This window comes from Penicillium bovifimosum (assembly GCF_028826915.1).
Source record: "Penicillium bovifimosum strain IBT 22155 chromosome Unknown utg000002l_segment0_segment0, whole genome shotgun sequence".
In the NCBI taxonomy this organism is placed as follows: Eukaryota; Fungi; Ascomycota; class Eurotiomycetes; order Eurotiales; family Aspergillaceae; genus Penicillium; species Penicillium bovifimosum.
In genome coordinates, this window is record NW_026622711.1 from 3,375,331 (window position 1) to 3,399,315 (window position 23,985).

At 51.9% G+C, this 23,985-nt stretch overlaps 11 protein-coding genes across 11 annotated transcripts; 6 read left to right on the forward strand and 5 right to left on the reverse strand.

Annotated features, from left to right (window-relative positions):
• Positions 1-260: 260 nt before the first annotated feature.
• Positions 261-694, reverse strand: N7515_002467 (uncharacterized protein; the record flags this gene model as incomplete). Its single annotated transcript, XM_056663211.1, has 3 exons — positions 261-306; positions 403-461; positions 554-694. 3 exons carry the CDS (start codon positions 692-694, stop codon positions 261-263), a joined length of 246 nt encoding a protein of 81 aa, XP_056525324.1.
• A 1,173-nt stretch (positions 695-1,867) lies between these two features.
• On the forward strand, positions 1,868-2,818 carry N7515_002468 (dienelactone hydrolase family protein; the record flags this gene model as incomplete). Its single annotated transcript, XM_056663212.1, has 3 exons — positions 1,868-2,105; positions 2,164-2,245; positions 2,308-2,818. The coding sequence occupies 3 exons, from the start codon at positions 1,868-1,870 to the stop codon at positions 2,816-2,818; spliced, it is 831 nt and encodes a 276-aa protein (XP_056525325.1).
• A 496-nt stretch (positions 2,819-3,314) lies between these two features.
• N7515_002469 (GIY-YIG nuclease family protein) lies at positions 3,315-4,565 on the forward strand (the record flags this gene model as incomplete). Its single annotated transcript, XM_056663213.1, has 1 exon — positions 3,315-4,565. One exon carries the CDS (start codon positions 3,315-3,317, stop codon positions 4,563-4,565), a length of 1,251 nt encoding a protein of 416 aa, XP_056525326.1.
• Positions 4,566-4,716: 151 nt separating this feature from the next.
• N7515_002470 (biotin--[acetyl-CoA-carboxylase] ligase BPL1) lies at positions 4,717-6,984 on the reverse strand (the record flags this gene model as incomplete). The annotated part of the gene is made up of 4 exons (XM_056663214.1): positions 4,717-5,222; positions 5,286-5,557; positions 5,610-6,173; positions 6,224-6,984. 4 exons carry the CDS (start codon positions 6,982-6,984, stop codon positions 4,717-4,719), a joined length of 2,103 nt encoding a protein of 700 aa, XP_056525327.1.
• A 475-nt stretch (positions 6,985-7,459) lies between these two features.
• Positions 7,460-7,939, forward strand: N7515_002471 (uncharacterized protein; the record flags this gene model as incomplete). Its single annotated transcript, XM_056663215.1, has 4 exons — positions 7,460-7,518; positions 7,576-7,607; positions 7,658-7,722; positions 7,871-7,939. 4 exons carry the CDS (start codon positions 7,460-7,462, stop codon positions 7,937-7,939), a joined length of 225 nt encoding a protein of 74 aa, XP_056525328.1.
• A 196-nt stretch (positions 7,940-8,135) lies between these two features.
• On the forward strand, positions 8,136-9,087 carry N7515_002472 (putative mitochondrial genome maintenance protein Mgm101; the record flags this gene model as incomplete). Its single annotated transcript, XM_056663216.1, has 2 exons — positions 8,136-8,743; positions 8,817-9,087. The coding sequence occupies 2 exons, from the start codon at positions 8,136-8,138 to the stop codon at positions 9,085-9,087; spliced, it is 879 nt and encodes a 292-aa protein (XP_056525329.1).
• Positions 9,088-9,453: 366 nt separating this feature from the next.
• On the reverse strand, positions 9,454-12,378 carry N7515_002473 (serine/threonine protein kinase; the record flags this gene model as incomplete). The annotated part of the gene is made up of 1 exon (XM_056663217.1): positions 9,454-12,378. One exon carries the CDS (start codon positions 12,376-12,378, stop codon positions 9,454-9,456), a length of 2,925 nt encoding a protein of 974 aa, XP_056525330.1.
• Positions 12,379-13,259: 881 nt separating this feature from the next.
• On the reverse strand, positions 13,260-14,485 carry N7515_002474 (phytanoyl-CoA dioxygenase family protein; the record flags this gene model as incomplete). Its single annotated transcript, XM_056663218.1, has 2 exons — positions 13,260-13,601; positions 13,622-14,485. 2 exons carry the CDS (start codon positions 14,483-14,485, stop codon positions 13,260-13,262), a joined length of 1,206 nt encoding a protein of 401 aa, XP_056525331.1.
• A 564-nt stretch (positions 14,486-15,049) lies between these two features.
• Positions 15,050-17,049, reverse strand: N7515_002475 (uncharacterized protein; the record flags this gene model as incomplete). The annotated part of the gene is made up of 4 exons (XM_056663219.1): positions 15,050-15,891; positions 15,944-16,529; positions 16,586-16,904; positions 16,982-17,049. 4 exons carry the CDS (start codon positions 17,047-17,049, stop codon positions 15,050-15,052), a joined length of 1,815 nt encoding a protein of 604 aa, XP_056525332.1.
• A 1,624-nt stretch (positions 17,050-18,673) lies between these two features.
• N7515_002476 (RING-H2 finger protein) lies at positions 18,674-20,424 on the forward strand (the record flags this gene model as incomplete). The annotated part of the gene is made up of 4 exons (XM_056663220.1): positions 18,674-18,862; positions 18,911-19,307; positions 19,382-19,919; positions 19,989-20,424. 4 exons carry the CDS (start codon positions 18,674-18,676, stop codon positions 20,422-20,424), a joined length of 1,560 nt encoding a protein of 519 aa, XP_056525333.1.
• Positions 20,425-22,230: 1,806 nt separating this feature from the next.
• On the forward strand, positions 22,231-23,645 carry N7515_002477 (aspartate aminotransferase; the record flags this gene model as incomplete). Its single annotated transcript, XM_056663221.1, has 3 exons — positions 22,231-22,452; positions 22,513-23,487; positions 23,550-23,645. The coding sequence occupies 3 exons, from the start codon at positions 22,231-22,233 to the stop codon at positions 23,643-23,645; spliced, it is 1,293 nt and encodes a 430-aa protein (XP_056525334.1).
• Between the last annotated feature and the right edge of the window lie 340 nt (positions 23,646-23,985).

The window sequence follows — 23,985 nt, forward strand, 5'->3', positions numbered from 1 at the left end:
CAACGACCAAGTTCTACTTTTGAAAGCGAGCCAAATTGAAACCAAGAGACTTGAACTGCATCACTTGCATTGTTCTGGGGTATAACATAGTAACATTCCAGTTGTATAAAAAAGAAAAGAAATCCATCAACGACATCACAAACGGCCGACGCCACACGCCCGGTAGACTATCGTTCAAACCCAACAAGATGAACGCCAGCATGGCGTTAGTGTCCGCGGCGAACGCATATCAGCAATCAGTCTCGAACGGACGCGATCGTCTAGCAGCAAATCTCGCAGCACTCGAAGCAGGCGAGGCCGGCGCAACTGGATTTACGTTAGCTTCTGGCAATCCTCTTCATGTTCTTTCTGCCCACATGACCGAACATGCTTGAGAGTATCGACGAGGGTAGATATACGTACATTCCGCAGCAGAAACCACCGCCGCCACCTCCACGCAGCTGCATTTGTTCTTGACTAGCCTACAAGTAACAAAGATTAGTTTGCGATCCCGGGTTCCCGACAATATACCACTTGTTTCCAGCATCAGCTAGGATATCCAAAATCAACATACCGGCTGCTCAGTGATGACGTCCTTGTTGCTTGAAGGGGCGGCGGGGCTGGTCGGCTGCATGGTGACGGTGTTGGCGTTCCACGTGGCCTGCTCGGTGGCGGACTCAGTCGGGGTAGACTTGAAGAAGTTGAAGTTGAACATGGTGGTACAATATAGGGTACGGGTGGTAGTGAAGTAGGTTGGTGGTATGAGTATCTGAATACAAGATGGAGATAAGAAGGGAACGAAAGAAAAGGGGAGAAGCGGGTATATGTACTTTTCTTCCGATTATTGGAATGGCTTAGCGCCCACCTAGCTGGGATTATTACAGGGCGATTACGGAGTACACTGAGTACAACGCGTTGGAATACAGGCGCATTCTCCACTTACGAATGAGGTCCTGTGCTAAGTTTAGTGGGACTAATCAGAAGTCTGGAACGATGCTGCCTGCTGACTGCGGCTAGGGCCACATCACAAGTGAGGCTTTGCTGGTGGTGGGTATCGGCTGGACCAGTTCCTATATTTGTTGGTAGTTATAGTATTCAAGGCCGTGGCTAATGGCTATGGTTCATGTTCCGATTGCACTTCGGGTTTGAGCTTGTCCTCCGATCCATGGGAATGAAATTATCCCGTGGATGTTCCAAGGATCATTTCAGCCCTGTAGAGAGTGGATACCCATGCGTCTTGGCGAAAAACGCTTGGTATTGAACGGGTAAACTAAAAATGCGGCAGCTGATGACACTAATCTCAGCTTGGAATGACTGTTGATCACACCTACAAGCGGTGTAGATAATAAGTAGAATGAAAGAATGACCCGGAAATACCTGTCTCTTGTAGTATTTACTGTGTACACCTCTAAGCATCGACACATCCCGTCCGACTGCATAACAGAGAGTAAATATAAATAGAATGGAGTGATCTGATTGGTCAAGCCAGGATGAGATGGGATGGACCATGGTTGACGCTTGACATGTCAGGGGGATGGAAAGCAAAGTCCGGCAGAATAATTCAGATTGCACAAACTAATATAACGCTACCGAGCTTCGAGGTTCCGTCCTATGTCTGATCTTCGTCATTCTGTATGGAGACCCGAGCCATCATAGTGGCCTAGGTAATAGTCAACTGGCACTGACTCACAATTTCCACTAGTTAGGGCAGAATGAGTATACGAGACGAGTCGAAGAACGCACGGCCCCAACCGTGGAAGCGGCGTCCGAAATGGGTGCGGGGAAGACATGTGAGACTCGAGAGTCGGAGAGTGTATTTAAGGTTAATCCGTCTCTCTCTAACTACCAGATATCATCTAATTCTCACCGCACAGATTCTCACTGCAAAATGGCCTGCCCGAACTGTTTTAGTGGTCACATCCATGAAGGCACTCCTCGCGGTGAAGTGACTTCGATCCATGGCTTACCGACCTACATGACCAAGCCGCTGGACGATGTACCTCATCGGGGCATTATCATCATAGTACCCGATGCATTTGGATGGGAGTTCGTCAACAACAGAATTTTAGCTGACAACTATGCGGAAAAGGGGACGTATCTCGTTTATCTCCCCGACTTCATGAAAGGTATGTGACTGTCCAAGTCAGTTGCGGCTTAGAGGTGGTTCGCTGAGCAATATGCCAGGGCACGCTGCCCCAATTAGTATGATGACTTCCACGAAAGAGGTGCTCAATACGAGTGGAATCATAACCTGGCTCATGAAGCCGTAAGTCATTGGAAGAAGCCCTCATAGCGTTCGTGTCAAGTGACCACTGAACAAAGCCACAGATACTACATAGCTTCCGTGTTAAAAGACGCAATACCCTTCATATATTGGAACACATTTGAGGCATCTTGGCCTATTGTCAAGGACTTCTTCAAGTCCGTGCGCGAGAACGAGGGCGCCGAAGTTCCCATCTACGGAGCCGGATTCTGCTGGGGAGGGAAGCACATCGTCAATCTAGCTGCCGGCGTGGATACTGCGTCGAACGGGAAGCCGCTCCTAAATGCTGGCTTTACGGGGCACCCCAGTCTCCTCGAGATCCCTACTGAGATTGAGAAGATCTCGGTTCCTGTTAGCTTTGCGCTTGGTGACAAGGATGTGGTTCTGAAGCCTCCACAGATCGGGCAGATTCAAAAGATCTTTGCGAGCGAAGCCGGTGCTGGAAAAGGAGAAGTGGTTGTATACGAAGGCGCTGGCCATGGCTTTTGCGTCAGAGCTGATTTTGTTCTGGATGACGCGAGTAAACAGGCCGACGAAGCGGAGAATCAGGCTCTGGCGTGGTTTGAGAAATATTGAGCTGTTCAGTGTTGGAGCATTATTTGATGCCATGTTATATCAGGTCCAGGGGGCTTTGGACGCGCCCCCGACCTCCAGGCTCAATTGCTGAGCGTTAGCTCCATCCACTTTCCTTAAACGCCAGTCTCATAGTACACAGCCCCAGCCACTACTGCACCGCCATAATGTGGCTGTGCCACCCCGAAGAAAAACAAAACAACAGCCAACAACATTCCCTTCGCGCGTACTGTGTACAGTTGAGGGTTGCACCGCTGAGTCTGACGCCAAGTTCAAGTGGGGAATATGTCGCCTGCAGGAGGCTCACCGCACCGCCTTATGGTCAATGCAGTCTAGTTTCTTTTTAAATGCCTCGAGTTTCTTCAAATAGGTTCGCATCGCGCCAATCTTCACCATTTGATCCCTTATATTCATACTATATATGCCTCATATTGCAAACACTCCAGAATCTTTGCTCCCCCGCTCAGATTCAAGAAACCCAGCAACAACATGTAGAGGCATGACCGCCCAAGGCCGGCCCTGTCGCCGCTCCTTGGCCTCTCCACATCCGTCAGGCGCTTCTACACCCCGAAAGAGGGATGCTCGACAAGAAGCTATAGAAGTGGCGTCTCTGTACTGCTGGCAGCACAGAGACCAAGAGCCCTCAGTCGACCACAGCACAGCTGCAATCACACCGGTGAAGCCCAGAACGAGTATTGATACATTAATGGATCGACTGGGTGTGCTCGAAATAAACGATAAACCAAGCTCTAAACCACCCTCTCAGAAGCGGCACCCTCATCAGAGACCTCGGCCAAATCAGAAGCGACCTAGTGAAAAGCGTCGACCAAGGAAGACAAGGACATTCTGCTGCTTCTACATTGTGGAAGACGACGGGGATGAGAAGCCGAGACCAGTTCAGCGTCCTAGACCCTCTCGTCCGACAAACGTCTCATCTTCTCCATACCCAAACCAAAAGATACAATTACCTGCCTCAGCCGGAAAACCTCAAGATGGACGAGTGTCATCCACTCCAACATCCCGACCAAACACGAAGACATCTCCCTCACAAACAAAAACCTTACTCTCGTGGATCCCATCCACACTGGACCCACAAACAACCTCACTCCTCCTCACAGAACTAGCCAAACCCATATCCAACGCCGACGAAGAAGGCTACATCTACATGTTCTGGGTGACGCCCCCACCCGCATCCACCCACCGAAGCCTCGAACCCGGTCCCCCAATCCCAAGGGACCTAGCATCCTCCCTGTTCCCGCAAGTCGCACAGAGTAGCAACAACCTACGCCCACCGACACAGTCGCGCAGCATCAGCGACGCACTCCACACAGCACAAGACCTCAACGCCCTAACCTCCAACCCAACACCGAGTACGCCTGGAACGCTCAGGCTGAAAATCGGACGCACGAGCAATGTGCACCGGCGACTCGCTGAGTGGACTCGTCAGTGCTCGTACGATCTGACTTTGATCCGTTACTATCCTTACGCTTCTTCTTCGTCGGCATCTTCCCCTGCACGTGGTAGTCGGGATAGGACGGCATTGCCGGGAAGAAAAGTCCCGCATGTGCATCGTGTGGAAAGGTTGGTTCATCTTGAGCTGGCGGCTCTGCGGGCGCGGGATTTGGGTCAGTGTTCTGAGTGTGGGAAGGAGCATCGGGAGTGGTTTGAGGTTGAGGCGGCGAAGGAGTCGCTCCGGAAGGTGGATGAGTGTATTCGACGGTGGGTTTCTTGGGCTGAGTCTATGGCTTGACTTTGTATATTACCGGAGACTACTGGAGGTCCTCATCCATGCCTCTTATATTAGACGTGCAAGCATTGCACGTATTCTGGATGCCATGCCGTATATTTCAGGTCAATGGCTATAGACATGGGAAAACCTATTTAGTCTATATACTTCGTGTCTATACCTTCCGCTTAACCAGCCCACGGAAGAAATCGAAGCTATTGCTATCACTCTGCAGCTGCCATACACGTCCCGTCGGACGATCATTCCACCCCAGCTCCTCAGCTAGCAGGAGACCAAAATCACGGGTGATACCCTGAATGCGAGCGCGGGCGCCGCCCTCCTCTTCAAGCGTAACAACCTGGTGCATATGCAACCAGTCCGCATAATACATTTCTTCGAAGCCGCGGTCGAAGCCTGTGCGCAAGAAGCGGGTATACAAGCTCTCGAACGTAGTCAAAATACGGGCGAGGAGTCTCTCGAGCGTGATAGGTGAAGCGGTGGCAGCGCCTGGGGCGTAGCGTGCGGCGAGGGTGGTTAATGCGGTTGTCGGGGAAGCGTTGGTGGCATTAAGCCCGATACCGACGACGGAGATGTACTCGTTTGACATGAAATGGGAGTTGATTAGGATGCCGCAGATCTTTGTGTATCGTTTTTGTTCGGGATCATCTGGGTCCAGTGCATCTGTGGGAATTGGTCAGAAAAGCCATTGCTGAGTTTTGTAAGATTGTAAGCTTCTATACGTACAAATGTCGTTCGGCCACTTCATTTTGACCGGTATTTGCTCGTAGCCTTTGGCGTAGTTCTTGATTCCTCTAACTACAGCCATGGCTGCTATGTATTGAAGGAAGACGATTGGTGCAGATTGCATTTTGTCCATAGGGTGTCGCAGCACCGTCGAGAACATGAGAGAGCCCATTGGGGAAACCCAGACATTGGATCCACGTCCGCGTCCAGCGATCTGCACTGTAGCGGTAGCCGTGAATCCTTGAGGTAACTGACGAAGCAATTTGATGTTCCTTTGAATGGTTAGCACATGCCACGAGCGTACATAGTAGATGTGATGCTTACTTTTCAAGCATCGTGTTCGTGCTGGTCACTACCTCGCCATATAAGATATTAGACCCAAATGTCGAGGCATCTCCCTTAGACTCGGTTTGGTATTGGCGGAGGTGGGAATAGAACGAATTATGGTTAAAATATGGAGTTAGCTTCGCAGACGGTATGTCATCATGAAACACAAGGCGTTTCGTGATCGACTGGTAATCAATGATACCCTCGGGCTCCGAGGGTACTTCGTGAAGCGATTCTTCTATATCACCAAGATTCCATGTTCCAGGGCGCTCAATGCGGAATGTATCGTGATCGTCCTTGAGACATTCCGTCTGACCGTCCTGCGTGAACGAAGCCCCAAGGCCCGACAGAATATCCATGGGGCCATCGGCATCAATTCCAGACATGTGTAAGGACGACAGTGAAGGCACTGTCGTCGTATCTTGGGCGACCTCAAGACCAATCTTAGACAAACAAGCCTTCAAGAAGTCTGTACGTTCCTTGTCATCAGCGGCGAGTGCCGCCACCATGTCTGCATATTCAGGTCCACCAGCCTTCGCGTCGAGATTAGCAGCAGCAAACCTAATTCGCAGGTCAGCAACACAATCCTGGAATCTGACACTTAGACATACTCAGGATGAGGCCCCGTCAAGATTGCTGCTCCACTGCCGACTTCACAATAAACAACAGCAGCCGCGCCCTCCCCCGCATCGACATTCAATGCGTCGGTATAACTCGCAAGGACCTCCACGCCCTTGTCCGCAAGCAATGGCGCATCAACGAAAACACCGCCACCATTGTAGTACGAACGGAAGCTCGTCGGCACAGTGCCAATACTCAAAGCCTCCTTAGCCACCTCAAGCCCCGCAGCGCGTGCCCCCGCCTCGCTATGGTAAACGAAGCCCGGAAATGCCCCGCCCCGACAGATGCCCGGGTAGAATCCCAATTCGCGGTCGCCGACAACCTCCATTGTTTTATCACCCACTTCAAACTCGCATCTCTTGCATCCGTAGTAGCCGCCAGCACAAAGACCCAGGTATTTCCCGCCATTGTGGACATACTGCGCAATGCGCCGATTCCCCGCACCGTTGAGTGTGCGACAGTATCCCATGTCTGCGCCGCCGGGCATAACCAACATGGCACACGTAGTCATCCATGGCTCTTTGAGCAGCATATCTCCCGTCACGGGGATGACGGCATAGCGGTGGGCGAGCAGGCGGCGGAGGGTGTAGAGGCAGTGCCGGACTGAGTCAACGGTGGTTCCATTTCCTGTCGAGAAGTCGGTGGTCAGAAAACGGCTCAGTTGGGTCGCGGAATAAGTAAGCGAACCGGAATAAACGAGGATATTCAGCTTTTTGCCGGCGAAATTGGCGTTGCTCGTTGGCGTCGCCATTGTTGTTTGTTGCGATGGGGGAGATGGGTGCGATAAGATAGTTCGTTCCGCCGGGGCCACCTACGGACGCCGGTAGCCGCCATGCTTAACTTTGATCCTATTGGCTTAAGGACTTCTACCGCTTTCCTGACCGCCTGCGCCCGAAACAAATGTGTATGTCGCCTCGACATCCACATGTGGGTCAGGCCGTACTGGATACGGCCCGATAAGTCCAGGCCCCAGACCAAACATCTCAGCTGAACCTACCTACAGGTACTTGGGCAATAGAATGTGCAAAACGATAGGGTACACACAGTACAAAGTAACAAAATGAAAATATCACTTTTTACCTCAGTATCCTCAGACTATATGCGTCACACGATCCCAAAATTCTGCCGGTTTTTTGAGCCAATAGGATCAAAGTCAAGCATGGCGGCTACCGTAGTCCGTACCGCCTTTCTCCAACTTTCCTCAGACCCATACTTCGTCTTCAACCATGTCGAACAACGTCGAGAAAACAGCCGTTGTCCCAGATGATGATGAGCCGGATGATTGGTGAGGCAGTGCTAGGTGTTAACTGTTAGGTCTGGGAGACGCTGACTATATTGGCAGGGACAAGCGAATCTTCAGCACCGGCTGCCACAGTACGTTATGTTTCCATTGGAGCCTTAGTTGCTATACTGACATATGGCAGCCGAGCAGGATAAGATGAACGACTGCTACTATGCAAAGAAGGACTGGCGCCAATGTAAAAAAGAGGTGAGCTATGAGCCTGCTAGATCATAGTTGACTGCACTGGGAGCCATTGAGGGACTGTTTCTACACCGACAACACTGCTACATCTCCTAATGCCTAATTGATCCAACTACCAGACGGCTTCGAGAGAGACCATACTAACTGGCCACAGATGGAAGCTTTCCGGGAATGCTGGAAGCGCCAGGGCAACGACCAGCGGACGCAGACTAAAGATGCATAGCAGCATAGTTTGTTTTCATTCATACCACTAGCCTGCTTAACTAGCCTGTAGCCATTTCCCAATCTTAGTCAAGTTTTCCTGTTGTTCTCACTCCCAATCCAGAAATCGAAGCTATCAAGTCTGTATCACGTGACCTCATCTATCAACCTCGATGTGACTTCACTCCTCCTTCCACCATCAACCCTCCAAAGCCACAATGTCGATTCCTATTCGCACCCGGTCCCGGTGGGCAATTGAGGCCCTGCAACACGCGACACATGTTCCACGCTCATCGCGGACACCCAGTCTACGTCTGAGCCAGCTCTCCACCCCAACGACGAAAAGGGCAATCAGCTACACCACCCAAAACCGCAACAACCAAACCGCACCCAAACCCACCCCCGCAACTCCCACAAAGCCCGCTCCACCAGCCTCAACTCCAATCCCCACAGGCAGCCCCGCAGCCCGCGTCTCAGACCCTACCCCCAACCGCGCAACGACGGAAAACATCTCCAAGAGCGGGCTCTCCGATAAGCCCCTCGAGCTCGAGCACCCAGCTGAAGAGAGAATCGACTGGACAAGATCTTTCCACGGTCTATCGGCAGCGCCGTTCCCCAAGGAAGCGGCTGATATCCTGCTTGCGGAGACGGACCCCGATGAGGTCGAGATCAAGCCTGATGGTATCCTTTACCTGCCAGAGATCAAGTATCGCCGGATTCTGAACCGAGCCTTTGGGCCTGGTGGGTGGGGTCTTGTGCCGAGGAGTGAGAGTATTGTTACGCCTAAGACGGTGACGAGGGAGTATGCTCTTGTTTGTAATGGACGGTAAGAAACAATGTCCCCCACACGCTATCTATATCGTCTGAAGAAAATATCCAACTAATATGTATTGTTTCAGCCTTGTCTCTGTCGCCCGCGGTGAACAGGACTACTTCTCCCCGGATGGCATTCCCACTGCTACAGAAGGCTGCCGATCGAACGCGCTCGTGCGCTGCTGCAAGGACCTCGGCATTGCGAGTGAACTGTGGGACCCGCGCTGGATCCGCAAGTACAAGGCGAAGTACACGCGCGAGGTATTTGTGGAGCATGTCGTTAATAAGAGGAAGACTAAGATCTGGATTCGGAAGGACGATCCTGTTGGATACCCGTGGAAGGAGAGTGGTAAATAGATTCAATCTGGTCGAGCCTTGGTGAAGAACTTGTCTAGACGAGATCAGACTTGTATTATAGCTTTGGATTTGGATATGTGTTTGTGATATTTCTGTCTCTCTACTTAAGTTGTGAGCATTAACAACCTTGGTAGAAGTACGTGTACCTACATGTACCTACAAGTATCACTGAAGTCTTGAAGAAAAAAGAAAATAGATTTTTATCTGATCACCAAAGATCAAGATCAACATATCTCATAGCTATGCACCACAGATCATGTCATGCAACGGCTCAAAAACGCAAAAATAATCTATCCACAGTATACACGTAATATGAACAGATCGAACAAAAGGAGAGAAAAACAGATCACGCCTCATCACCATGATTTATCCCCTCCTCAACGCCTTATCCAAAAACGAAGGTCTTCGACGATGAGACTCCTCCCCGGGTACACCAGGGAAATAGTCCGTCGGCGGCGAGACAGGGTCATACCGATCCGTCAGCTCGTAATTGCTGCTGGCCGTCACGCCCGAGATATCCGGGTTCGAGTCGCGGCGGTCACGACCCGGGGTATTCTCCGCACTGTACCCGGCAAGGGGAACCGGGTCATACCCAGTGTCGTGGCCGTAAGGACCCTGGAAGGCGTTGGGATCGGGAGAGCCGACGGTCTGGATGGTGGACATCTGGGACGGGTTTTGGCTTTGGAATTGGCCGTGGCTTGAGTGGGGGCGGGGTTCGTAACGTGTGCTGCCGCGGGAGCCTGGTTTGGGGGTCTCGAGGATGGGGACCTGGCTGGAAGATGGGGTCATGCCGGCGGCCACCGGGGAGAGAGGGGCGACTTGGGGGAAAGGGGGTGGCGCTTGCTCGTGGTAGGAGACGCGGTCGCCCTGTTTGCGGTGGCCGGTTGATAGGCCGCGGGAGATGGTGTTGGTTGCGCCGTTGTGCACGCTTGCTTGGTTGGAGGCGTTGGTTGTTGTGCGGTGTAGAGTGTTCTCTTCATCGTCGCGGCTGATGTCGACGGCTGGAGGGCGGGCGTTCAGCATTTCGACGATGGCGGCCTCGCGCTCGGCGTTTGTCTGGGAGGAGCCGCGGTGGGTGATTGTCCCTGAGTGGCGTTGGTCGTATCCTGTTGACTGGGCTGTGTTGCCGTAGTCTAGAATGCCTGCGGCGGCGGCAGCGACGCCGGGATCGGGCTTGGAGGGGCTAACTCCGTCTTGAGTTGACTTGCGGAGACCGGCACCGGAAGTGTCGTCGTCGTCATCGCCAGCTGCAGCGTCGGCTGTCTCTTCTTCTGGACGAGCAACGCCAGGGCCGCGGACCTGAACCTTGCGGACGGCTAGGACCAAAGCGCACATGAACTTGGATCGCCGAGCAGCGCGAATGGTCTCGTTGGACCAGTTGGACTTGTGGCGGATATCAACACACAGCTGGAGCTTGTCCATGTCGCCAACGCCACCGAGTTCGATGTTAACGTCCGGCTGGAAGTCACGGTTATTGTCCTTGTCGCGGACGAAGTTCTCCATCTCCTGTCGGAGCAGCTGAACCTCGGCGAACGTGGTGTCGAAGGCGACGGGAATAGTAAGCTGTTCGTGCATAGCATCGGCACGAGTGAAGTTGTCAACCCAGAGGCTGTTCAGAATGTTATTGGGCACCTGCGTGACACGGTGATCCTTGACATTGCGGAACACAGTGAAGAGAAGCGAGATACGTTCAACAACGAAAGGCACCTCGTTGACCTCCACACGGTCGCCGATATCGAATGGATGCTTGACGAACAGGAAGATACAAGAACCGAGAACTTCTTGAGCAGTGACAGAGAAGACGAAACTGAGGGAGAGCAGGGAGGTGGCACCAGCCGCGATGACCGTGCCGAATCCAGTAGTGACGAAAGAGATGAAGACAAGTACACCAACCAGAGCAGCAACGCACATGAGCAGGTTGTCCAGCACACGGATAGCCTGGTCAACGTCGTGCATGCTGTGGTTGAGGGCCTTTCGCATGCGTCCAAATTCGGTGACGGCCAGGACCATCTCGTCGAGACTAACATCACCGTTGCCATCCTTGTCAAGAGCCAGGAAGCATTCCTCAGCCTCAGCCACATGCTCGGGACCCAGAACCTCAACAATATCCTCCATGTACAAAGCCTCCCGGCCCTCGACCACAAACGACATCCAGATGCGGCGAGCCAGCGCAGCAGCGTGGCGTTGGCGTTCAAGGGCCTCGGTGACCATGGCGTGGGTAGAAGTCGGGTTGAATACTTGCTTGCCAGCAAGCTCGGACGCGACGTTGCCAAAAGCGGCAGTGACTTTGTCGCCCATACGACCGACATTCTTGCCGACCTGGCGAAGCATGCGCAGAGGCATAGCGGATGACCGCTTGCCGTCCTTAACACCAGCCTGAGCCAGGAGAGAGTCGAAAATAAGCGAGTCTTCCTCCTTGAACTCCGGGCAGTACACGGGGAACATGTTACGCGAAGCCTCGAAGAGGAGCGTGAGTAAGTACACGTTGCGCTTGGAACGCTTGATCTTAGAGTCGAACTGCTTGCGGTGGTAACTGATCGAGATGAGCTGCACAAGAGCTTTCTCAGCCAGATAGATGAGGCTGCAGACAAGCAGCGCAAACAGAATGTTCTTGACACTCTTCTCCCAGCTCTTGACCCCAGTATCGCCAGTTGCCTTCTTTGTGGGAGTCAACGTCATAACCGGCAAGAAAGTCACGAGGGATATAACAGCCCACAGCACAAGAGCAATGGGAGTCTCGAGGGCGCGCAGAATAAGCGCATACTTGCGGGTACCGGAGCTAACGATACCGCACAGGAATTGAAAGACGTAAGGAATGTAACGAGCGAAGATCTTGGATGTCCACAGACTGAACCAAACGATCTCGATCCAAGTAAAGAACCAGTAAAGATGGACACCGCCGATTTTGGCGTACGGCGCAGCCGTCGCGCCGACAATGATCGGAATCGCGATCAGGATCGCAACGGGAAGAACATAGATTAGGTAACGAGTGACAATGGAGTAATTCAGCACAGCCTGGTAGATGCGGCCCATGCGATTGAGGGTTCCGTCCTCAGGAGACTCCGCCGGCTTGCCAGTCCTGTCATTGATCCCGGTATCCGTGCGACGCCTACGCCCAGGACCCCGGTGGTGGTGATGGACGACGGGCTCTTTCTCCCCGGCCCTTGGGTTGAATTCATCGGAGCCGGCCCATTTGCGGGCACCGGTCTGGCCGCGGGAGGTTGTCTCCGTCAGTGGAATATCAATGGTCACGTCGTTGGGATTTGACATCTTGTTGCCATATTCGGGCATGTCGTGCAACTGCTCGAATCGATGTGCCGTCAGTCTTCTGGATGAAAGACTCGGATGCCCCATCGCAGAGCTGGGGAGGGTAGGGCTTTTATTGATTGTCTCGGGCCTCGGCGTCGATCAGCCCCTAAATCGCTTGTGATTGGGAGGGAGCTCAGGTATCTGTGGAGACAGCGAAAAAATAGTCGTACAGTCGTGTTCAATGGTCCGTAGTGCTGGACCGCTGGTTATGTTTCGTGGACCACCTTCAACGCTAGAAGCTGATCGTTGGAATGTCAATGGCTCAATGGCCAAGAGGGTGGAGTCGTCCAACTGTCTGTCTGTACTCAGTAAATGGAATAAACGAATGACTGGAAATGAATGTTGAAAGAAAGGAAGAACCGAAGAAGAGAAAGTTCCAAACCAAACAACGCGATCAAAAAATCTGTCGTGTTTCAGCCACCGTTGGGGGAAACAGTCAAAAATGTGAGACCGCCATCGCCGCCCCTTGTGGAATTTCTTTCCTCGCTGGTTATTCGTCGCTATTCTCCGACTCTGTTTGCTGATCGACTCTACATTAGGCTGTCCCCTCTTCTCCGTATTCACGCCATGACAGATCACCACACCTCGATCAAGGATAGACGACTACGTACTCCGTACACAGCACTCCGTACTCCGTACGTACGACGACCATCAGTTCCCCTTCTGACACCCAGATCCACCTGGACTCCACCTGTCGATAAGTCCGATGATCCAATCAAGCATCAGCCAGCGGGTGGCTTAAGATCATGACTGCGCAATCAAGACCTCTTCGACTGTGTCTTGTCTACACAGTACTACACTGTTGTAGCTCCAACGTAACACGCAGTATGAATTGAAACTCGGCACAATCCCCGATCCGAGTCTTATGCCCGCGAGTCAACACGCATCTGCTCCAAAGCATCGACAACCTGCTTCCTATCCCAACCCTCCTCCAATCCCCGCATAATAACATCCTGCTCCGACTCCGGCGCCATCCCACCCACCCCAGGTGGCCTGCGATCCAAATTCGTAGGAAAAGGGTACCCCTCAGCAACAGCCTTGACAAAAGCCCTAATTTCCCTCTGCTCCACCGAATATCTCTCCAGATCAAGATCCCCCGCCATACCCCCAGCACCCCGATACCTCTCAACCAACAAATCCCACGTCACGTCAACAATCGGCAAACAATCAACACTCTCCATACTCTTCCCAAACGCACAACTAATCTGCAGCAAATTCGCAACACGCCGGAAGCCCCCTCCCCCATCTCATTGGCCCCAGCAGCATGAAACAACCCCGGATTAAAAAACACCCCATCTCCCAACTCCATCGGCAATGCCACAAACCTCTCCTCAAAAAACTCCCTAAACTCTTGTCTCCGCCAACCCAAATACCCCACCCCATACAATTGACTAAAAGGCAGGAACCTGGTCGGCCCGCTATCCAGCGGCATCTCGCTATGTGCGACAGCCCCCTGCAGCGTCAGGAACTGTGATGCGAGCTGCGTAGCAGCCGGATAGCGCCTGCAGACTTCCTCGTCCGCGAACCCGAGGTGGTAATCGCGATGGGGGTTCTGCGCTGCGCCGCCCGGGTGCACGGCGTTGACCTGGGCTGTCAGGCGGTATCCCGGGCCCAGCCAGGCTTCGGCGACGGCTGCTAGCCAGGGATTCGAGTAGTAGGATAGGAAGGAGGATGGGTCTTGGAGGGCGTGTTTGGAGAAGGCGTTCCAGATGCGGTCGTTTGTGTTGGCTGCGGCGAAGTGGTCGCCCTTTTTGGTTGGGTGGGTGCGTTCGCGGGCGATTATTGCGTTGAAGGCTTCGTTGGTGGAGGTTAGGGTTTGGGTGTATTTTGGGGAGGGGTACATGGAACGGAGGATGTAGACGCCTGGGCCTTTGTGTAGGATGTGGTGCCATTCATCTTGAAGTCGGGTGAGTAGGGTGGCTGTTAGGGTGGATTCGAGGGCGGGGAGATCGTAGATGGGGATGTTGGATTGGATGTCGTTGGCTAGTGGGTAGGTTGTTGGGTCTGTGGTTTGCGAGCAGATCTCTTGGAACTCGGTGAGTTGAGGGGACGAGTAAAGTCGGGAAGTAACTTTGGAGTGTCCGTTCATGATCTGTTATCTGGCTCGAGTAGATGGAAGCAGCCCCGGAGGATAAGTTCTGGTAGGTAGCGCTGGCTATTTAAGTGGGCAAGCGGAAACCAATCTCCATCTACTCCCTACTTCAGGTTCCACAGACCTATATTTGGGTTTTGACGATATGTGAGTCGGAATCGGGTTTCCGATGGTAATATGTCAAAGGAACCACCAGAAAGAAGAGAACAAATAGTCCATTCTAGACCTAGATGGGTATCACAGCTATGAAGCAGTATAGTACAGGTCTACTAGCCGCTGAAGCATAAGAAAGGCCAACACGCCAAAAGTTAGGAGAACACCGATGAAGACCTTAGCAGGTCAATGTGCTTAAGCAGATAACAGAAGGGAATAATAAAACAAAACCCATACATAAAAGTGGCACATGTGCCTGTTTCATAAGATCCAAATATTCCCAACCCACGCAAATCTATGCTTGAAGTGCAAACCAAATGTCTTTTTTAATCCCAAAACCAACAAAAAGAAAGCAGGATAAGAGTTTCGTAAACGGTGCGTGACTGGGCTCAGGGCACCCGTGACAATTCATGCATTCATCATGACCGCCCCGATGTCCGATGCCAGGGCCGGCTCGGCCTGAGTGGGTTGGTTGGTCTGGTTGGAATCACTGAGGATGTGTTGGTGTTCAGCCATCGTCTCAACCAGGGCACTCGGTCGCCCGGCAACAGTGAATAGGACCTTCAGAAGGAGCGTTGGACCTTGCCCGTTGAGACCACCTTGGGGTTGACGGCGAGTGTGAGTGAGCAGCACGCGAACGAGCTCGCGAATTGCTCCGTCGGTAGACTGGTGGTCAATGGCATCTATTCCGTCGATGATAAAGACTAGGAGTGGTGGGGCGGATTGCAACAGGGTGTCGATTAGCGATAGGGCGGCTTTCCAGCTGGTCAATGTGCCGTCTAGCTGGCGGAAACGCTCCGCGCTGAGATCCAGCACGGCGTCACTGTCAACTACCGGAGGAAGCCAGTCAATCAACTGCCGGATCAAACTGTAGGTGAGAGCGATCAATCCTCGCTCGTGACGATTGAGCCCTTTGACGTCTTGGCTGGGAAGAACACAAAAGTGAGAGACCACGGGTAATCGTGCTTGGCGGGCGAACGAGGCATAGCAGGCGGAGATAAGAGCCACGGGATTGGGCGAGTCGGCCGGCTGGAATCCGCCCACGGCGAGGGCTTGAGACCGTGGACTGGTGGCCCATTGTTGTAGCGAGGAAACGATACTGCTCTCAGTGACGACTTTAGCCTCAGGCTCATACTCGCAAATCTGATCATCACTGTCAAAGAAGTCTTGAAGGTGTCTCGATGAACTTTGAATTTCCAGTCTTGCGAGGCGGCGTTTGGATCCCCTCGACCATTCAAACGAGGATGTGTCTGTCAGATGGTTAGAGAGTGACCGAGCGGTAGGGTACATATAACACCATACCTATATTTGGAGCCGGGGGTGTGGTCATGCAAACAATGTCACTGCTCTTTACGCTGATCGGCTCTAATTGCTCGCGCACAGAACTCAACGTCTCTGCCAACAGTCGCTCTCGGCCTTCCCTGTACCGGGCACGCTCCTCTGCGTCTTGTTGTATTTCCCAGATGAGCCGGCGTGTGATGGTGTTTTGTGCCGCTACACGGCGCTCCTTTTCCCGAAGACCTACTTGACTGAGTCGAGACTCTTCCCAAAGTGCCCGAGGGCTGTATGGGTCCTCCTCATCCTCATCGACGTGCATCGCCGAGTGCAGCCAAGGCAGGTTTTGTGCTTGACGTTCTATGTAGATAACCAAGTGGTGGAACTCCGAGTAGACGTCTTGGCTGTGAATATTCAGCAACTGGCATGTGGACCGCCGGACATACCAGTCCATAAACTCGGTCAGGAAGAAAAATATTAGAGCGTAGGTTTTTGTGATATGTTCGACGGCGTTGGGAAGGGTGCTGGGATCGCTGGGAAGCCCTAGGGCTTCGTAAATGTTTAGCAGAGCGGTTGCTAAGCCTTCCATTACTCGTGGGTAATGAGACGACGCCTATACCCGAGTATTAGCGATACAACGAGACTTGCCAGCACATCCATCGCACGCACCTTGATCACTGATTGCAAGACTCCATAAAATAGAGGGGTATAGGAGAGGGGGTCCGGGAGGGTAGAAAGAAGGATCGCGTGAGCATCCATGGTCGGGAGGAGTCGGTCACACAAGTCCATCGAGTCGCTGAACACCTGTTGTCGGGGGCGGGACTGCCAAAAGGACTTGATCTTGCCTAGCAGTATTTTTACGTCGTCCACAGTCTGTGGCCGCTCCTCCCATTGTACCTGATCCTGTGGTAGGAGTAGGCTGATAAAGCGTTTCCATGTGTGGGCTAACTCATTGCGTTCGATATCGAGTTCGGCGATGGCGGAGTTCCTGGAGGGACACGAGGTTAAAGGAAGGAACTTGGCAGGGGTTCTCTCGATCGGTGTCATCGGTTCTTCGTGGCTTACGGCGAGATTGGCTTCCCGTCAAAGCGGTGTTCCCAGGCATCCCGGCTCGGGATGGCGGTCTCGGTCATGATGCGACCCAAGCACTTCAAGACAAAGCAGTTTGGAATGTCACGACATGTCCCAGAAAGGAGTGGAGATGCAAGTTGTCGATCCACAGGAGGGAAAAGAAGAAAGTCAGTGAGAAAGGATGCAAAGAATTAAACTTTGCATCTGAAGGGTGGGTTTTGCCGGTCAGGGAGGAGAGGGGAGAAGGGGGGAGGGGGGGCTGACGAAGCTAGAACGAAAAGAAGAACGAGAGAGAGAGAGAGGGAGTGGGAGAGAAGAGAACAGAGCAAGAGGAAGATAGTTTCAAAGTTAATTTTTGAAGATTTCTATTAATACCTTCTGGTTTCTTGTTTATTTCCATACCCTAGTATGATCTTGATATGTTCTAGAGCATGTCTTAATCTGAGTTTATTTTCACCTTTTTTACTGTGGTTATTTTCCGTCTCACGGTGTATTTTTTCCCTTTTCACACAGTATTGGTAACTAACAGTACTTTGGGCTGGTCGATGAGAGCCGAGGCCCTGGCTACTCTCCACCTTCTTCTAGGGAATGTGAATACTATCGAAGGATACGAGAGTACATCGAGTAGATAGGGAAATATAGTATGCAAAAGTATGGAAGATGTTTGGTTATAAAATATAGAGCTATGAAAGTATATCCCATATGAGAGGCCATTATCCCACGGCTATCCCCTCTCATTGACGCCAATAAAAAGACGAGCGGTTTTGCGGGGATTCGGCTGACTTAGAATCTCCGGATTTCACTTTCGGGCAAACGATATTAAGGTTTCGGTCCAGTTCACGACCCTCTCCTTGTGCTTTTCCATTTCTATGTATCTCCCTTACCTTGGGAGTGTCAGAGATACTAACACGGGCCATCGGGTGGATCGTCAATTTAATAACCAACCCGGGGTTGGTTAATCTGCGGGGGAGCGTTGATTGCGCAACGATCATATCTTACACCTGAAGAAACTTATCGAGTGTACTCCGTACCGGACCACGTCAAAAGCATGGGGATCTGGGGAATGGGGATGATTAGAGTGATTGCTCGGACTTCCCGAGAAATGCGGAAGTCTTTGGTACACAGTAGGTTAGCACAGGATTCAACGTCCACAGTGTCGGGTAAGACGGTTGACAGGAGTCCGAGCTTGATCAACATCCAGCAAGTTGAGCGACCGAATACGAAAACGACTCGCTCATAGGCAGCCGCACAATGACATTCGGATCACCTTTTTGAGCTGGATCTACCTGTGATGACGGAGGATTTTCGGAGGTCGGGCGATCGATGTGTCCATAGAAGTGTGATAGGTATTGTGATATGTGCGGATCGTCGTGCCATGGGGGATTTGAAAGTCAATGGAGGCCAACCCTGGAACCAACGTGGTTATCGATTGTATTGCTATGTAGAGAACAACTGCTATAAGTAGAACAGACTCAACAGAGTAATGTAAATAATCGAGTTGAGTAATAAGTCTTTAACCGTCCCATGGAAGAGAATAATTCAAATCCAACTCTTATCGTCATCCGCTTTGATCCCCCGGTTTAGGGCCGATCCTCTCCCCTCATTTTCTGGTTTTTCGGTTTCTCTCATATGCATCATCCACATTTTGACTAATAAACTCCCCCACATATTTTGTGCTTTTCCCTCATGAGGCTATTCCTCTTCTCTCTCTTATTCATATCAGTCGAAGCAAATGTGGTTTCATTGCCATCAAACATAACCCAGAAACCTATTCGGTCCAGCGGCTTTCACATTAGGGGTTCCACCATTCTGAGTGGTCAGACCCTCGCCCCGTTGACCCAAGCATTGATTCAAGCGACCGACCTTACTCTCGAGGTCGGGATTCCAAATCCATTATACGCGCAATATAGCTGACATCACTAGACCTTCAATCTGACTGGCACTGCCTCAATCATCCCAGGCCATTCTCTCGACTTAAAAGACACAGAGATCGCTTTTATATCCTGCGATCAGGACGACTACAACGAGGGTTATCTCGGGGTCGGCCAAACAATTGAATACGTCACCTTAGCTCATCCAGCGGCCGTGATTCTCTATAGCAAATCAGCAACACACTGCAACTTCACGTCCGATGCCCAGACAGCTGATCGATTCCCCAATATCTTCACCTTCCAACGACGAGGCGGCTATTCGGCACTCCGGCGTGCTCTCGATCAATCCAATCCATTCAGTCCATTCATCAGTATCGTCTCAATGTCTTTAGTAACTGGCGGTACTGACACTGAGGATACCGGAGCTTCCGGTGACAATCCCAACACCGGTCCGTTATCCCACAACAATAGCAGGTTGCATCCTATGCCTCTGCCATGGACTATCTACTGACTACTGCTCTAGCCATGATCATCCTTTACAGCATCACGGGAGTTATCACGGCTCTGTTCCTGGGTATCATTATCACGGGTGCGATCCGAGCTCATCGCCATCCCGAACGATATGGCCCTCGCCGCATTGCCGGACGAGTGCGACAGAGCCGAGCCCGAGGTATAGCTCGAGCGATGCTGGATACTATTCCAATTGTAAAGTTTGACGAGAGGAACGACGATGTCGAAGCCGCCAAACGAGATGTCGAGATGTCTATGGGTTCTGAAGATCCCACTCGCGAGCACTCAACAGCCGAGGGCGATGGGACCGCTACCGTTTCAACCGCTCCAGAGTCTGAATTGCCCACCACAGACGAGGACGAACGCCCCACCCCCACAGGCCCAGAAGCTAGGGCGGAAACCGTACCCGATGCAGGCCACCCTTCATGTCCGATTTGCACAGACGATTTCGTCAAGGGCCAAGACCTACGTGTACTGCCCTGCAATCACCAATTCCATGTAGAATGCATTGACCCCTGGCTGATGAACGTCTCTGGCACCTGTCCCCTTTGGTACGTTCTACGTCTCCCATACCAACCCGTCAGTCTCCGCATACCTGAAACCAACTAACCATATCCCAGCCGCATTGACCTCAACCCACCTCAATCCGAAACCACAGAGCAAACCGATGATCACGCCGAACACATTGAACAAGCCACCGAAGGCGGAGCAACCCCGCCCACGGAAGAAGCCCGCCAACAAGCCCGTCAGCAAGCCCGCCACACGCACCGCCGTCTCACCAACTACTTGCACGGCCCGTTGAACGCGCGTCGCATGCGCGACGCCACGGTGGAAGAGCGTCTCGCCGCTCTACGTCGCGTCCGTGAAGCAAACCAAGGCGAGTCTGCTGTCGCCGAAGAAGGTGCCCGACGCAGTCTAGCCGCCCGACTTCGCAACCGCTTCCGTATCCGAACACGCGCTCACGGCTCCGAGGCTGAGTCTTCCGCTGACGCCGAAACTGCTACGCCCGCGCCGGCGGCTCCCGCTCCCGCCCATCTTACGCAATCTAGTTCATGATGTATGAACACATGGTGCATATCTTGACATATCATGCCTTATACTTGCACATATTTTCCCTTTCGACTCTACGATTCAGATGATTTCAGGTCCTTGGAGGCTAGGCGTTCTTGTGACTCTCCATTTGGGTTGGGTTTTCTTTTCCTCTTGTCCATTTCATGAATATTTTCCGAACCAGCATTGGCGTTTCACAACGGGGTTTGGAGGCAAAGAGAGATTGGTTCTCTCATTGATATTTCTGTACTTATGTCTTCTTTGTATATACTTCATGTATATTTTTGGGAACTAGGATGTACTGGCAGTCACGTATATTTGATGGAATCACAAAATTCTGTACATCCAATTTGGACTGACTCTCTATTTCCGAGAGTCCTCGTAAATGAGAAATCAGCACATCATCCATTTACGAATCAAGACGCTAACATCCCACGTGTTTGTCATCTACGGAGAAGAGATAAACCTTGGAGCTGCGTATGCATAGATATGAGGCTGTGCACGGGGTCAGCAGGTCATCCCAGTACCACGGAAACCGCAGGCCACGCCCAGCTTTATTTTGATGGTGAACCACTCATTCTTCCCAAATGTGGTTAAACCAAGACACTAAAGCCACCGCATGAATCATGATCACCTTGTCAGGCTCATAGGGCAGAGGTAAAGCTCATGAGCAAAAACATGAAGATCGCCGGTCCGCAGGTCGTGTTCTGGCCCGGGATCGTCTGACGATTGCATCAGCGGCTGGCCACGATGGTCTGATTTATTTGAAACTCAAACCACACATGAGGGGTATTTAGCAAGCCCATCTCCAGTACTTATGCTCATAAAATCTGCACTTAACATTATGCCCTCAAACTTCTCCAACGGATAACAAATCTGTGGGGAACGGCTGGAGCCGGAGCAAGTCCGTCTTGGAAGCACGGTGTAGCCACTTTTCCGGAGTCCCCAAGATCAGGTGAGTTATTTTGGGGCCGAGTGTGGGGGGATTTACAGTTATGTCACGGATATGGCTACTCTATGCGGGTATTCTAGAAGGGCCAAGTCTGTTGGAGATACCTAATTTCAAAGTAAGGGGAGAATATTTTGTCTTCTATTGTCTCCGCACCGAATTTACCCGCGGATATTCCCGTCAACTCTATTAGGCATGGGGAAAGCATGGATGTTGAAGTAGCATTTCTCGGTCTTTATTGCGTTTTCCTTCGGAACTCAACCTACTGTGTAGAGGACAACCCCTGAGCCGAGATTCTGTCATGCAATCTTGGTTTCGCCTTCCAGAAGGGTCTCCACAGTGCGTCTTTTTTCCGTCGGCGTTGTATGACACACGGGTTCCAGTCGGCGAGTGTGACCTGTCGGAGGTTGAATTCGGGGCAAATGAGTCATTGGAGACACGGATTTCAATCTGGTGTCAGTGACTGACTGACTGTTTGTCTTGGTATGATCTGAAGGAGAACAATAATAAATATTGATTTTGTAGGTGTACGGAGGACTCCGTACATCGTGCCTGGATAACTATGACAGGCATGTGAACTCCACTCCGGGGAAAGAAGGGTAGATACGGAAAGTTCCTCGGTATCTTGTGCACCGAGGATATGACTTGAATATAAGAAGAGAACGATATAAGAGAAAGACTAGAACTTCATCTTTCATACATTTTTTATATTTATATTTTTATTTTTCCTTGTATTACTACAAACCCCAATTCGATCTCCACCCCCTCATCCGGTGAACGCAAGCAGGAATATCCCGTCCCGGTGTCATTTTCCGGGGAACCCAACTCACGTGTTTTGCCTTAATATAATCTGTTTTCCCATCATGTCTGCAAGAGACCGTCTTTCCTCCCTATCCTCACAAATCATGGGTTCCTCCAGTCCTTCAGTATTCACCGCAGCCCGGGTGGCGGCCGCCCCCGAAGATCCTTTGTTCGGTCTTATGAAGGCCTATCGCGAGGACCCCTCCGATAAGAAGGTCGATCTGGGCATTGGCGCCTACCGGGATAACAACGCGAAGCCCTGGATTCTGCCCGTTGTCAAGAAGGTGATGATTTCTCTAGTGTCTCCTTTTAAGTGTAACAAGTTTGTTGACATCTATTTATAGGCCGATGACGCTATCCACAACGATCCCACCGTCAACCACGAATACCTCGGAATCGGTGGTCTCGCCGAGTTCACATCAGCGGCTCAGAAACTCATCGTCGGTGCAGACAGCCCTGCAATCCGCGAGAAGCGAATCTGCTCCCTGCAAACCATCTCAGGCACCGGCGCCGTCCACCTCGGCGGCCTCTTCCTCGCCAAATTCCACCCCCAAAACCCCACAATCTACCTCTCCAACCCAACATGGGCCAACCACCACCAAATCTTCAGCAACGTCGGCCTAAAAATCGCCAAGTACCCCTACTTCCACGTCCAAACCAAGGGTCTTGACTTCGACGGCATGCTCTCCGCCCTCCAGTCCGCCCCCGAAGGCTCCGTCATCCTCCTCCACGCCTGCGCCCACAACCCCACCGGCGTCGACCCAACCCAAGACCAATGGAAGCAGATCGCCACACTAATGCGCGCCCGCTCGCACTTCCCCTTCTTCGACACCGCCTACCAAGGCTTCGCCTCCGGCGACCTGGTCCGCGACTCTTGGGCCATCCGCTACTTCGTCGAGCAGGGCTTCGAGCTGTGCGTCGCGCAATCCTTCGCCAAGAACTTCGGCCTCTACGGCGAGCGCACGGGTGCTTTCCACTTCGTCTCCGCTCCCGGTCCGGACGCAGCTCTCTCTTCCGCACACGTTGCTTCGCAGCTGGCTATCCTGCAGCGCTCGGAGATCTCGAACCCGCCTGCGTATGGCGCGCGCATTGCCAGTCGCGTGCTGAATGATCCGGAGCTGTTTAAGGAGTGGGAGGCGGATTTGAGGACGATGAGTGGGAGGATCTTGGAGATGAGGAGTGGGTTGCGGGAGAGGTTGGAGAAGCGTGGGACGCCTGGCTCGTGGGATCATATTACCTCCCAGATTGGCATGTTTAGTTTTACTGGCTTGTCTGAGGAGCAGGTTATGAAGTTGCGGACTAAGTGGCATGTTTACATGGTATGTTTCTTTCCCCCTCTTATCGTTCTGGTTGATGAGTTGGTGCTAACGTCTTCCTGCAGACGAAGAATGGTCGCATTTCCATGGCTGGCCTCAACACGAATAACATCGACTACTTCGCCGAGGCAGTCGATAGTGTTGTACGCGAGTCTGCTTAGTTGAATTGTCTACCTGATACCCCGGTTTTAAATTCCGAGTGGAAATACTCGGGGGAAGAGACTTGGCCTGGCGTTTTATTTTCTTTTTGCTTTTCAAAGATATTTCGGCACGATGTAATCGTGATTTATCTTTTTCTCGGCCTTAATCTCGGGACTATCTGCTGTGGGTCTGTTGTCACATGCATCACATGTAAACCATAAGAGCAATGCATTCAATCGCGGGATTACTTTGTTCCATGTCATATCAATAGAATTGATGGTATCAGATGGCATCAATTGAGTAGAAACCGTTTGGATGCGGAATAGACATAAAGGTATCGTATGAAAATGGGCTAGCGGT